This window comes from Aphanomyces invadans, assembly GCF_000520115.1.
Source record: "Aphanomyces invadans strain NJM9701 unplaced genomic scaffold supercont1.23, whole genome shotgun sequence".
NCBI lineage: Eukaryota > Oomycota > Saprolegniomycetes > Saprolegniales > Verrucalvaceae > Aphanomyces > Aphanomyces invadans.
This window is the reverse complement of record NW_008580168.1, coordinates 558,479-570,922: the sequence shown is the minus strand read 5'-3', so window position 1 is coordinate 570,922 and position 12,444 is coordinate 558,479. Positions and strand designations below refer to the sequence as shown.

Sequence of the window (12,444 nt, the reverse complement as noted above, 5' to 3'; positions counted from 1 at the left end):
CAGTGCGGCCGTCACGGCGCTGCGGTGGATGGCGGCACGATTGTATTTACCCACACCATGCCCGGTGCACACGAAGATGGGCCTCCGTGTGGTGGGCACTCCATGTTCGGAGCCATTGGTGTTGCATCCGCCTGCGCCGTGGCGTCTCCTGAGTTGGGTCAAGTGCTGTGGGGGTTTGTAAAATGTACTGTAAGCGCCTGTGGTCATGGCGCAACAAATGCGCCGAGCTCTCGAGTCCCACGACGTCCCAGTAGCACGACCTGCGAGGAGCAGGGAACGAAAGACGAGGAAAACGAATCGGCCTCTCGAGGATCCAAGTGATCTCGATGGTTGGGATATGTGACGCACACAATAATGAGAAATCGGTGACGAGCCAATCAAATTGCCGCATGGGTGAAAAAATTACACCTGCTTGCAGCCGTAGGCCAGCGATTCGTTTGTCATGGCACGTCGACCAGCGGACGCGGCTCGAGCAACGATCAGGCGGAGGTATCTAACCTCTTGAGCGCTGCTGTGATGTGGGCCTGCATACACTTGGTCGCTGAGGCGAACGGGGTTTCTCCGTCGGCATCGGGTTGCTGCGGGTCGGCTCCATGTTGCAACTTCACCACGTTGCATCAGCCACGATGCGAGACTCGAAGGATCATACCAGCAAATCAATCAGTTCCACGTATTCGCAGCTAACGGCGTAGTGCAGCGGTGTCATGCCATCATTGTCCTAAAAGCCACATTTGGTCAGTCGGAGCCCGACGTCAGGTGAGCCCACCGTCGCACGCACGTTTGCGTGTTGCGCGAGGAGTGCAGCGACAACGTTGGGTTGGTTTCGGTCGACAGCCCAATGCAGCATCGTTCGACCTTCGTCGTCCTACGCACTCAAGACTGTATGAGCAACCCGTCAAGACACGCTCGAGTCGGCACCTTTTGGTTGATGACGTCGTCGGAGGAGTTGGCCACAATGTCTTGCAGTGCATCGAGTTGGCCTGTTTTCGCAAAGTGGAATGCATTTTCTTCCACTTGCCACTCCTTGGTTGTTCTACCGAGCGTGCACTGTGTAAGGCTCCACGCGAAGAAAATGCGGAGGCTGACTTGTCCACGATGACTTGACTCATGAGCGGCGTCAAACTCATGTCGCCACCCCCGTCAGATTCCGAGTCCGACACTTCGCTTGTACACTTCGACGGCAGTTGGGCGCCGTACGAGTAGTTGGGATATATGGACGACACGACCTCCAAGTACCGCTTCTTGGCTTCAATTGCGGTCATTCCAGCCAGTCCTTGCCACGCATCCCTACAGCACGTGCATGAGTGACGCTGTCCATGGTTAACGCTTTGACATGCCATTTCGCTTTTGCCACAAAGTCCACGATCGATGGCTTGCTGTCGATGCAATCGCCCATGGTGGCTTGTTTGAAAAACGCATACAGAACGAGCTTCTACTCGAAAGTCGTCACAACGATGCAGATTCACGAGCAGCATGCACACCTCTTCATTTGAGATCGACTGCTTGGGGTTGGACGACACGTACGCTGAAGCATGGGCAAAGTGCTTGTCCAATTCGGTCAATGGTGCACCCTGTCTCGAAGCCACACCGTCAGCATCGAATGGGTCCTATGAAGCAATACCTCGAGCATGACACCCTTTCGCCCTGCTGCTTTGCCATATCGAGCAGTCGACGACACCACATTGCGCAAAACCACAGCCGCGACGACCGCCGCCGCTCCAATCCACACCAGCGGTGGTACGCGAAGGGCCACCATGGAAATAGTAAAACACGTCAGTCCCACGATACGTTAAAGTGAAAAACGCCACAATCGTGGGAATTCAGCGCATGCGTCAATCCTCATCATCTTCGCCGTCAGCCGTCGTCGAAGTCGAGACAACACGCGTGCCTCGCTATGTTTCTCGCGCGCAACACATTCCCAAAGCCTCTCATGACAGTGTTTCTCATTGGGGATCGCGTGGAATAAGTGCGCCGCGAGGACATGGCCATAATCTGCTAGAATTACACTGTACCACACTCAACTGGGCGAGGAAGGGGATGGAGGACGTCTGGCCAGAAGGAGCATCCTCGAGAGGAAGGTCCCGGGGTTGGCATTACCGACAGCGTCGAGTAACACCGCATCCTGATGGATATTAGGTGCCAGTCCTTGGCACGCCAGGCACGGTGTCGACAACGTTGTCGGAAAGAGGGGTCCTTGCGACGCCTCGCCTGTGTGTATCACATCTGGCGCAGTGGGTATCCGGACTATATCCGGAACACTGGAAAACTTCGGTGAGTTTGCCGACAACGTAGTCAAGAATAAAGTATACGGCGTGGCCGTTACACTTCGAATTTTATGTGCAACATAGTTTCGAACTTCGATCTTCGTCGAGTGGCAATCCAATCTTACATCCGTCGAGCAAGCCAAGCGGCAAGCCTTGACACGGCCGACTGCGCATGGACGTCGACGATTTGCTGGACTTGGAACTCCAGCAAGACTTAGACGGCTTGTCTGAGACGTCGGCGCCTCTATTCATGGCAGAAGGACAGGAAACCAACGAGGAAAAACTCATGCGGGAAGCCCTCCTCGACGGTGCATCCCGTGTGTCGATCTCGACGATGCTGCGTCGGCGCTCCCTTGTTGACGTCGAGACAGACATGCTGCCCACAAGTCCGAGCGTTGTCAAGGCACTCGACTTTGACGATACTGCCAGTATGGATTCCGAGTCGCAGTATTCAGAAGTGTCGTGCCACACTGAAGATAGTTTCATGGCGTCGCCACCGACGTCGCGGCTAATGAAACCCACCCGCGTATCGACCTCCTCGACACGATCAAAACCCACCTCAAGTCTGCCAAAGACAACTTCGTTCGCTTTTGGATCATCGTCGACGTCCACAGTAGCTCGGACGCGACCGTCGGCAATTCCTGTGCCGCGCGAGTCGTCGTTGCGCAACCGGAGTACCATTACCACCACGTCTACCGCAGCGTCAACATCCCGCACATCGACTACGAGCATGCTGCCCACGCGTTCGAGCTCCGTCAAAACGGCGTCGACATCCACTCTTCCAATCAAGCCGCCAACAACGTCGTCCACACCGTCGTTGTCATCGCGCACTACAGGCTACAAGACCCCGCCGCCATCACGGTCATCTCGGTTGCAGAGTTCTCCCGGTAGCCCCACGTATGCCAACAGCGGAAAAGCCCCTGGCTTTGGATCGTCGTCATCGGAAACAGGACGGCTCTCCCGCTCCAACTCGACATCGTCGTCCAAGTCATTAAGGGCTCCTTCGTCGCAAGCGCCATCGCCTCCACGCAGCATCGTGTCGCCACCGACGCTCATCCGGGGCAAGAGCATGTCCCAAGTGTCTGTCGCGACCCTCTTCAAGGTCCACTTTACGACTGAAGCCGAGATCGAAGAAGTGTTGTCGCAGCCGCCTCTGCGTGCCATCGATTCCAAGGGCCGCATCGATCAAATGGATAAGTACATTCGCAAACTCAAGTACCGTTTGCGGGAGCTTAAGATGCAGCGCGACGCGTTCTCGCTGGCGTGCCAAGGTGTGGAGCGGGATCTGACCGAGGAACATGCTGCGACTGCCAGGGCGTACGCAACTGCCAAGCAAGAGTTGCTGCAGCATTCATCCGCGCCAGGCGTGGCGTCATCTACAGGTACGAGATGCTTGGGTCGACGTGGCACGTTGTTGTGACAGGCTGGGGCAAATGTACAGGTGAGCCGAGTGGTCCCCCGGCAACGTCGATTCCGTCGGCCGACCCAGCTGCCGTCGGTGCTGATCTGTCGTCAACAGCGCCTTCGACAAATGGGTCTGCGACCTCAAACACCGTCTTGGAGGATGACAACAGTGTCCTGAAGACTTTGGATAGCAACATGCAAGAGTTTGTCCGAAATGCCATGGAACGCAGCACGTCCCAGATGGTCGCCAAGTACCAAGCGCTGCTGGCCGAAAAGGACCACGCGCAGGAGACACAGCTACAGTCGCTGCGAGAGCACTACACGAAGTCGATGAGTTCATCGACTGCGGACGCATGGGCAACGGTCACGCAGCTCCAGGCGCAGACCAAAGCGCTCGAGGCCGACAAGACGAGCTTGGAACTCGAACTTGCTCAGATCAAGATCGACCACGATGCGCTCAAGGAAGAGCTCCATGACTTCCAGGAACGTGTTCGGATACAAGATGAAGAGAACACGTCGGCCAAATCGTTTTGGCAGGTAAGGAGGTTGACAGGTACCCGTGGATGAGGTCATGCTTCGCACTTTTGTTAGAAATCGACCGACATGATCAAGGAGAACCGACGGCTAACTGAAGAGATCGTTCACTTGAATTCGGAGGTCGCGAAAGCACAGGAAGTGATCGGAGCCAAGGAAGCCACGATCATGGCGCTTCAAGTGTCGGTGCATGATCTAGAAGAGCAGCGCAAGGGCATGGACGACGAAAAGCGCGTGTGGGCCGACCGCCTCACGACCGTCGAGGTACCATGCACGATGGCATTGCGGTGAAGGACGTCATGGGGGATGGTAGGCGGCGTGGGAAGAAGAGAAATCCCGCCGAGAGCACTTTCAAGTGGCTCAACACCAGCTGACCCAAGACAACACGGCCATGTACGCTCAAATGATGGCGATGCAAACGGGGTGCGATGCCCGGCTCGAGGAAATGAAGGCGCAGTACGAACGCCAGCGCCTTGCGTACGTCGAAGAGGTGGGGCGCGTTCGTTGCTTGGGATAATGGATTTCAACATGTGCCCTCGACATGCAGGTGAAGATGCTCCAGACCGAGAATCGCGTCATGACACGGCATGCCCGACCACCAGCGGAAGTGGTCGAGGACAAGGTATGAGTCGTCGTCCCACTACTGCATGACGAAAGCGAGGGAACGTTGCAGGGTGAATTGGAAAAACTGTCGGCCGACTTTCTCGAAGTGCGGACACAGCTGGCTGCCCAGCTCGAATATGTGGCCGAACTCGAGCGCCAAGTCCATGAAGGTGCGAAGAGCTGTCGAGTGTTCATGTGAACATCTGCAACGCGTCTAGGCAACATCCTGCGCCGGCAAATGCACAACACGATCCAGGAGCTGCGTGGGAACGTGCGGGTGCACGTGCGGTTGCGGCCATTCTTGCCGTCGGACGGCGAACTGTCCAAGCTGAAAGCGAGTTGTTGGTGCGTTGACGACGACAACTCGACCATCACGAACGGGAAGCACCGGTTCACATTTGACAAGTTGTTTGGGCAAACGAACGGCCAGGAGCACATTTTCAACGTACGTGGTGTGTATCGAGGGGATGGTGGGCATGACGGTGCCGACGTGTAGGAGGTATCGGACTTTATCCAGAGCGCGATCGACGGGTACCATGTGTGCATTTTTGCATACGGTCAAACAGGGTCGGGCAAGACATTCACAGTGCGTCGTCCCGGATGTGGTGCGAGACTGAATCGCACGTAGATGCAAGGAGGGCGGCGGCCCGAGATGCGTGGCATCATCCCTCGAGCCATGTCGTTGGTACGGCGGCGGTGCTTGTTCCACTGGACAATGCGCTGACGACCATCGATGCTAGATCATGGGGTGCTGCTCGACGCTGTCGGAACAAGGATGGACGTATTCCCTCGAAGTGACGTTCATGGAGATTTATAACGAAACCATTCGCGACCTCCTGTCGACGGACACGTCGGTCAAGTACAACATCCGCACGGACAAGAACGGGAAAAACTACGTCGAGAACCTCCGCCGGTATCCGATTTCGCTGTCGGAAGGCGTTGAACAGGTCGAGTTGATCATGGAGACGGCGGCATGCAACCGGTCTGTGGAAAAGACCGACATGAATGCCGAGAGTTCGCGCAGCCACAGCATCTTCACCTTGCACCTGCATGGCCACCGCACGGACGACGACGATTTGGACGTGGATTTGCTGGGCAGCTTGAGTCTCGTGGATTTGGGTAAATTGCGTTGACGTCGGACGCTCTGTTGTGGGGCTCATGGAACTCGATGATGTAGCCGGAAGCGAACGCATCTCCAGGTCTGGCGCGACGGGAGAACGCCTCAAGGAAGCGCAGGCGATCAACAAAAGTCTGAGTGCGTTGGCGGATGTCTTTGGCGCCATTGCCAAGAAGCAGTCGCACGTTCCGTACCGCAACAGCAAGTTGACATACGTGCTTCAGCCCGCGCTGTCAGGGGACGGCAAGACGCTCATGATGGTCAACTTGAGCCCGACCGACGCGTCCGTGGATGAAAGTTTGTGCTCGCTGCGGTTTGCCCAGCAAGTGAATGCGTGTGAATTGGGCAGTGCCCAGCGCAACATCAAGAAAGAATCGAGCGGCAGTCCCAAGTCCCCGCGCACGCGAGATCCACCACAACGCGACCAGACGCCGCCGGAGACGTCACCCAAGGTTGTGAAAGCGCCGACACCCCAACCCCGCCTCTCGATCACACCGAAAACGAAACCAAGGCTTGGAGGGCGATCGATTGAAAGCTCGTAAGGGTTGAGTTCGCCGACCGCCAAATAGCCAAGGCAGGCAGTACCATAACTCAAACACACACACACACATGTACAGTCACGAGAAGACTCGTCACCATGGACATCCCGACGGCCCACTCCTGGCGGCGGCGGACCAATTTTCAGGTGCCGTTGCAGTTGCGCTGTTGTCAATTCCCCTGTAATCACCTGGCGTCCCCGACCAGCGCCGTTTTCCGTTCAGGTCGGTTCACTGAACGCAAATGCACGTAATTGCACGCGCGATTGTGCGGACTCGCCTGCCCCGATGGGAGTTTTACCTGGAATCGGTCGAGCAGTCCGCAACACCTTTGACTGTGCACCCCACATGCAAGTCTGGCCTGTGCCGTGGAGCGATCTCCGCCGCGCTTGCTCGCGACGCAACATGCTCACATCAAGTATGTAGCGGCGCAACTGAGCGCGGCGACGCTGGAACAATATCGATCAAAATAGTTACTCCAGGCTCGTATTCGCGCACTCTGAACAACCACAAACACGTTGTACGAGCAATTCGAAGATTGGTCAGATTAACTCAATGGGCAATGCGTAATCGTTTTTGACAGGGTGTGGTGAGTTGTTCATGATATCCTTTGGTTGGCGGATTCCAAAGATCGGGCGAGATGCGCTGGCGACATGGATGGCAGAACGCAAGACTTGTTGTGTGGCCGCGTCGGAATCGCCGGGAGACGGCACTCGCACTGATATATTTCGTCGGACATGCAGGCTTGTCTGTTGTTGCTGGTGCCGCTGGTCGCGCTGGCCATGGGAGAGACTCCGACTGAACGACCTTACCTCAAGTTTGCAAACCCGAATCACAACGAGACCGTGGAGCACAACGTGTACTTGGATCCGTCCGTGCAAAACATTCCGCTCGCGTTCGACCAAGCCGATTTGCGTCCGCCCTTGCCGCGGGTGCCCAAGGTCTTTGACATCTTTGTCGCTATTTCCAACTACCGCGACAGCGTCCGGTGTGGGTACGCCGTCTGGACTGCGTTCGCCCGGGCGGATCACCCCGAGCATGTCTTCTTTGGCATCGTCGATCAAACTCTCCCCGGCGATTCCAAGTGCCTTGACGAGTACTGCAAACTTGCCAACGTGACGTGGCCCAACGAAACGTGCAAATACAGCTCCCACATCAAAATCGATGCTGTGAACGCGTCATTGTCCAAAGGCCCGGCCGTCGCGCGATCCCGGCAGCGCGCCATGATCGACGACCAGGAATTCTGCATGTCCATCGATGCCCACACGCAGTACGTTTACAACTGGGACACTCTCATCGTTGAGGACTGGAAGCTCACTGAGAACGAAATGGCTGTTCTGTCCAACTACCCGCTCAGTTATGCACACATCGGTCCCAACTTTACGGTGCCGACCGTGCCGATGAGCCGCCACCTTTGCATGTACGGCAATCGACCGCTCCCGAACGATATCCCGATCCTGTGGCCGACGTTCATCACAAACTCGGAGCGGCCGCAAATGCAAGCGTTCTGGGGCGGCGGCATGTCGTTCAGCAAGTGTCACGCGGAAAAGCGCGCCCCCATCGACGGCCATCTCACGTGGGTCTTTATGGGCGAAGAATACATCCGTGCGATGCAGTTGTGGACGCGTGGGTACGACTTGTACTCGCCGAGCCGGCCGCGGTCGGTTCTCTTTCACAACTACACGGACGACGGCGCGAAGAAGAGGTCAGGATGCTGCGGGCGAAGGCCGTGCTTTTTCGATGGGAATGCACTCACCCGCGTTTCGTTTGTAGTTTTTACGAAAACGCCAAGGACAAGACCAAGGAGTACCACGAGACCTTGCTCGGGTACAACCGGCTCCGCGCCGCGCTCAAATTTCCGTTCTCGGGCGAAGTTGACTTTGAAGACATGGAGACGTACTACGGGAGTCCGGTCCGGACGCTCGAGATGTACTTGAACTTTTCAAAGATATCCAACACGGACCCGAAGACGCTGGACGACTGGCCATGCGACCAGCTCCACTGGGTGCCGTATTCCGTGCCTGAGCAAATTGAGGCCCTCTTGCCTGGATGGAAGCAGTATGACACGTCGTCGCGGGCTCCGGGACGGCACAACAGTGGCGGCAGCATTCGTGGTGACGAGGACGGTGTCGTGGCGGTGAACTCTACCGCGATCCAGTTGCTCGTAGACAAGCTCAACCAAGTGCTTGCGTCGGAAAGTATGCTCGCGCAAGTCAAGAAAGAGATCCACGAGGCCCAGAAACAAATGGAAGATGCGACTGAAATGAGTGACATCACGCTGAGGGAGGTGGTAGCCAAACTGGGCGACGTTGTCAGCCGACTCGACGCACTGGCAGCGCAAGAAACCACGAACGTGCGAGACATGCAGCCCGGTGGAGTCGTCGACACCCTCCACTCTCCTGTGCCTATCCTGCGACCCGCGTCCACGGACCACCCATGGGAGTTGGTACTCAAACAACAGCACCAAGCCTTCGTAGGGTTCGCCGTGGGCGGAGCTCTCGTCGCGGTGGTTGTCCTGGCAACTGTGTGGGTTACCCGCCATCGCGCAAACAAATATACCGCTGTCGAGACCGTGGAGGATGGTCCGTCGAGTACATGGGAGTAACAGCGACGATTTTTCGTGCAAACCAGCGACTTGACCTTGTTTCTCCTGGAGGCTTGGAAGAGTCCACTAGTACCAAAGTGCTCATATTTGCAGCAGCACTTGCCTACGGCAGCGCCTCTTGACGTGCCCGAGTACGCTTGGAGTCGCCGAGAGTCCTCGGCGGCTGCACAGGACGTCTCCATTATTTCGTGGTCCTCTGTGATATACTCCGTGGAAGTTCTCCCTTCAACCAAACTTTTTTCCCTTGGATAAGTACTTTACAGGCTGCAATGTCGCCAGCCATTAAGCGTTGGAGTGAGCACCTCTTTGAACCAAACTTGCTCGCCGCACGTACCACCGCTACGTAGTAGTTGCTTTGGCCATGATGCGCCAGCGAGACGGAGGCGGCTAGTTTTTCATGGGAATGAGTCAACCTGAGCGAATGCACAAACGAGTTCAAGGGGAAATACTCACTGGAGGAAACTCAGCGGACAAATATCCGGAAGATCCATCAATTATCCGTATTGAATTCCAGTGTGTTTTGCGGCGATGCGCAAACACCATGTGCCATTTCGACATCTTCCTGCGGCACGGCACGCGCGATAGGTCCACAAGAACATTCCATTTGCACACTCCGTCTGTGGCCGTCCACCTCACTTCTATACCATGTTGCTCCGCCGATCGCTTGCTGTCTCCCGCGCCTCGATGACGTCTGCCGTCCAACGTCGTGCCATGGGCAGTGACACGTCCAAGAAGCTCAACAAGTTCAGCTCCGTCTTGACGGAAAACAAGTCCCACGGCGCCGCCCAGGCCATGCTATACGCCACGGGACTCAAGGAAGATGACATTACGAAGCCGCAAGTTGGGATTGCTAGCGTGTGGTGGGAAGGCAACCCGTGCAACATGCACTTGCTCGATTTGGCACAGGAAATCAAGACGGGGGTCCAGGACGCCGGTCTCGTGGGTTACCGCTTCAACACAATTGGTGTCAGCGACGGCATTGCGCAGTACGAGTTGCTGCATTCTTCTCTCGACTTTGACACTTCGCTTCCAGGGGTACGGACGGCATGTCGTACAGCTTGCCCTCCCGCGACCTCATCGCGGATTCCATTGAGACTGTCATGGGTGCGCAGTGGTATGACGCGAACATCCTTGTTCCTGGCTGTGACAAGAACATGCCGGGATGTTTGATTGCGATGGCGCGGCACAACCGTCCATCCTTGATCGTGTACGGAGGCACCATTCGTGCGGGGTGCCGCAATGGCCAGCGTCTCGATGTCGTGTCGGCTTTTGAATCGTACGGCGAGTACCTGTCGAAGCGGTACGTGAAAATTCATTTCTTTCATCGATCGAATGGTGGAATTCCGTTGCGAACAACGGCGGTGTAACCACGTTGTTCTCCACCAGGTTCACGGACGAAGACCGCAAAGACGTCTTGCGCAAGTCTTGTCCTGGTCCTGGCGCGTGCGGCGGCATGTACACTGCCAACACGATGGCCACGGCAATCGAAGTGCTTGGACTGAGTCTGCCGTACTCGTCGAGCTCGCCAGCAGAGTCCCAAGACAAGATTCAAGAGTGTCGCGCGGCAGGTCGCGCGATCCGGTACCTCATGGAGAACGACATCAAGCCCAAGGACATCTTGACCCGCGAGTCGTTCCAAAATGCGATTGTGCGTGTCTGGTTGACCTTGCAGGCGTTGCTAACTTCATCGCTGTAGGCCGTGACGATGGCTCTGGGGGGCTCGACCAACGCGGTGCTGCATTTCATCGCGATTGCGCGGGCCGCAGGCGTCGACCTGACCCTGGACGACTTCAACGACGTCGCCGCCAAGACGCCATACTTGGCCAACTTGCGACCGAGCGGCAAATACGTGATGGAGGACTTGCACCAGTATGGGCAGCCACTGCACGATCTGTTGGTTTACGTGTCTTGTCGTAGCGCGGGTGGCGTGCCTGCCGTGATCAAGTACTTGCTGGAGAAAGGTCTGCTAAACGGCGACTGCCTCACTGTGACGGGCAAGTCGCTCGCGGAAAACGTCGCGGGCTTGCCTGGCTTGACGGACGAAGGGCGAATCATTCACCCGGTCGAGTCACCGCTCAAGCCAACGGGGCATATTCGCGTGTTGCGCGGCAACTTGGCGCCTGAAGGCGCAGTCGCCAAGATTACTGGCAAGGAAGGCGAACATTTCACGGGCAAAGCACTGGTACGATGAGGCAGCACCAACGTTGCTGTGGCTAAAGAATTGAACCGATGTAGGTGTACGACTGCGAGGAAGACATGCTGAAGGCGCTGGAAGACGGCGAGATTACAAAGGGTAGCGTGATTGTGATCCGCTACGAAGGCCCAAAGGGTGGTCCGGGGATGCCGGAAATGTGTACGTGCTATCGACATCGTCGGCAAGGTTATCTTGGACAATGCATGGCGTAGTGACATGCACGTCGGCGATTTCTGGCGCCGGCCTTGCTAACGACGTGGCCATGCTCACGGATGGCCGCTTCTCGGGCGGCTCGCGCGGTATGCCACGCCCCATTGTCTCCGTTTTGTTGCCGTGAATGAATCCGTTCGGTAGGATTTCTCATTGGCCACATCACCCCCGAAGCTCAAGTCGGTGGCCCGATTGCCCACATCAAGAACGGAGATGCGATCACGATCAATGCAGTGACGAACCGCATCGACGTTGACTTGTCGTGTGACGAACTCAAGTCTCGCGCATCGCAGTGGAAGGAACCTCCGCTCAAGTACACGAAAGGAGCACTGTTCAAGTACGCCAAGCTGGTCTCGTCCGCTTCGCTGGGCTGTGTGACCGACGAGTAGAGAGCGTGGCCGTGAGAGATATATCGAGTGTGTACTCTAGCATTCCACAGATGCATGATGTGGATCGCAGCCTTCCTTTGAGCACGGCGCAGCTCCATCATTCGAGTCCCAAGCGCCGTTCGCCCACGAGCGTCACGGGAAAAAAGTTTGTAGAACCGTTTCACATGTATTTTAAAACATCAAAGTGCGAATTTTAAATGATGAACGCACAATTCACCCTCCTTCCAGTTTTGCCATTTTTCAAAATTAAACAAAATACTGCAACAGAATATAAAAAACGATAAAACCGTCGATGAATTTTGTTGAGTTCACGATCGGACAACAAGCCGATGGCCCGACAGTCAGCCAATTTGACTTGCGTTGCATTGACATCATGCACGTGCCCATCGTTCTCGCAGCGGTCGTTGCTTGCTATGTATCGGCGCAAGATGTCGTGGGTTCCCATGCCCTCTCGAGCCATTTGAGCGAGTCAGCAGTCGTCGCTGCTCGCCTCGACGGCCTCGTCGGCGAGCCTCGCAGACTCAGACAGCGCCGCGGCGATGACGACGATGACGACGATGATGATGACGATGACGATGATGACGATGA

At 56.3% G+C, this 12,444-nt stretch overlaps 4 protein-coding genes across 5 annotated transcripts; 3 read left to right on the top strand and 1 right to left on the bottom strand.

Annotated features, from left to right (window-relative positions):
* Positions 1 to 289: 289 nt before the first annotated feature.
* On the bottom strand, positions 290 to 1,770 carry H310_09901 (hypothetical protein). Its single transcript, XM_008876104.1, has 8 exons — positions 1,622 to 1,770; positions 1,482 to 1,571; positions 1,338 to 1,432; positions 1,087 to 1,287; positions 919 to 1,033; positions 767 to 865; positions 650 to 718; positions 290 to 602 (listed from the first exon to the last, which is right to left on the bottom strand). Exons 1-8 carry the CDS (start codon positions 1,754 to 1,756, stop codon positions 480 to 482), a joined length of 927 nt encoding a protein of 308 aa, XP_008874326.1. The 5' UTR covers positions 1,757 to 1,770; the 3' UTR covers positions 290 to 479.
* A 614-nt stretch (positions 1,771 to 2,384) lies between these two features.
* H310_09900 (hypothetical protein) lies at positions 2,385 to 6,645 on the top strand. Its single transcript, XM_008876103.1, has 11 exons — positions 2,385 to 3,646; positions 3,706 to 4,205; positions 4,260 to 4,466; positions 4,516 to 4,692; positions 4,750 to 4,824; positions 4,876 to 4,975; positions 5,024 to 5,250; positions 5,302 to 5,391; positions 5,434 to 5,490; positions 5,546 to 5,924; positions 5,983 to 6,645. The coding sequence occupies exons 1-11, from the start codon at positions 2,437 to 2,439 to the stop codon at positions 6,462 to 6,464; spliced, it is 3,504 nt and encodes a 1,167-aa protein (XP_008874325.1). The 5' UTR covers positions 2,385 to 2,436; the 3' UTR covers positions 6,465 to 6,645.
* A 458-nt stretch (positions 6,646 to 7,103) lies between these two features.
* H310_09899 (hypothetical protein) lies at positions 7,104 to 9,085 on the top strand. The gene is made up of 2 exons (XM_008876102.1): positions 7,104 to 8,163; positions 8,232 to 9,085. Exons 1-2 carry the CDS (start codon positions 7,196 to 7,198, stop codon positions 9,061 to 9,063), a joined length of 1,800 nt encoding a protein of 599 aa, XP_008874324.1. The 5' UTR covers positions 7,104 to 7,195; the 3' UTR covers positions 9,064 to 9,085.
* A 508-nt stretch (positions 9,086 to 9,593) lies between these two features.
* H310_09898 lies at positions 9,594 to 12,073 on the top strand. Of its 2 annotated transcripts, XM_008876100.1 has the most exons (8): positions 9,596 to 10,049; positions 10,097 to 10,363; positions 10,450 to 10,711; positions 10,760 to 10,932; positions 10,981 to 11,245; positions 11,299 to 11,416; positions 11,470 to 11,556; positions 11,612 to 12,073. In XM_008876100.1, exons 1-8 carry the CDS (start codon positions 9,709 to 9,711, stop codon positions 11,854 to 11,856), a joined length of 1,758 nt encoding a protein of 585 aa, XP_008874322.1. In that variant the 5' UTR covers positions 9,596 to 9,708; the 3' UTR covers positions 11,857 to 12,073. The 2 variants fall into 2 exon arrangements, with proteins under 2 accessions (XP_008874323.1, XP_008874322.1); XM_008876101.1 differs by having other exon boundaries at positions 9,594 to 10,363.
* The last annotated feature ends 371 nt before the right edge of the window (positions 12,074 to 12,444 follow it).

Coding starts and splice junctions, on each gene's coding strand:
- H310_09898 (XM_008876100.1), top strand. CDS start 9,709: ATGTTGCTCCGCCGATCGCTTGCTGTCTCCCGCGCCTCGATGACGTCT. Junction 11,417..11,469: donor TCCGGGGATGCCGGAAATGT/GTACGTGCTATC, acceptor TGCATGGCGTAG/TGACATGCACGTCGGCGATT. Junction 11,557..11,611: donor CTTCTCGGGCGGCTCGCGCG/GTATGCCACGCC, acceptor TCCGTTCGGTAG/GATTTCTCATTGGCCACATC.
- H310_09901 (XM_008876104.1), bottom strand. CDS start 1,756: ATGGTGGCCCTTCGCGTACCACCGCTGGTGTGGATTGGAGCGGCGGCG. Junction 1,572..1,621: donor GAAAGGGTGTCATGCTCGAG/GTATTGCTTCAT, acceptor GCTTCGAGACAG/GGTGCACCATTGACCGAATT. Junction 1,034..1,086: donor AGTCAAGTCATCGTGGACAA/GTCAGCCTCCGC, acceptor CACGCTCGGTAG/AACAACCAAGGAGTGGCAAG.
- H310_09900 (XM_008876103.1), top strand. CDS start 2,437: ATGGACGTCGACGATTTGCTGGACTTGGAACTCCAGCAAGACTTAGAC. Junction 4,467..4,515: donor ACCGCCTCACGACCGTCGAG/GTACCATGCACG, acceptor GGGGGATGGTAG/GCGGCGTGGGAAGAAGAGAA. Junction 4,976..5,023: donor CGAGCGCCAAGTCCATGAAG/GTGCGAAGAGCT, acceptor CAACGCGTCTAG/GCAACATCCTGCGCCGGCAA.
- H310_09899 (XM_008876102.1), top strand. CDS start 7,196: ATGCAGGCTTGTCTGTTGTTGCTGGTGCCGCTGGTCGCGCTGGCCATG. Junction 8,164..8,231: donor GACGACGGCGCGAAGAAGAG/GTCAGGATGCTG, acceptor TTTCGTTTGTAG/TTTTTACGAAAACGCCAAGG.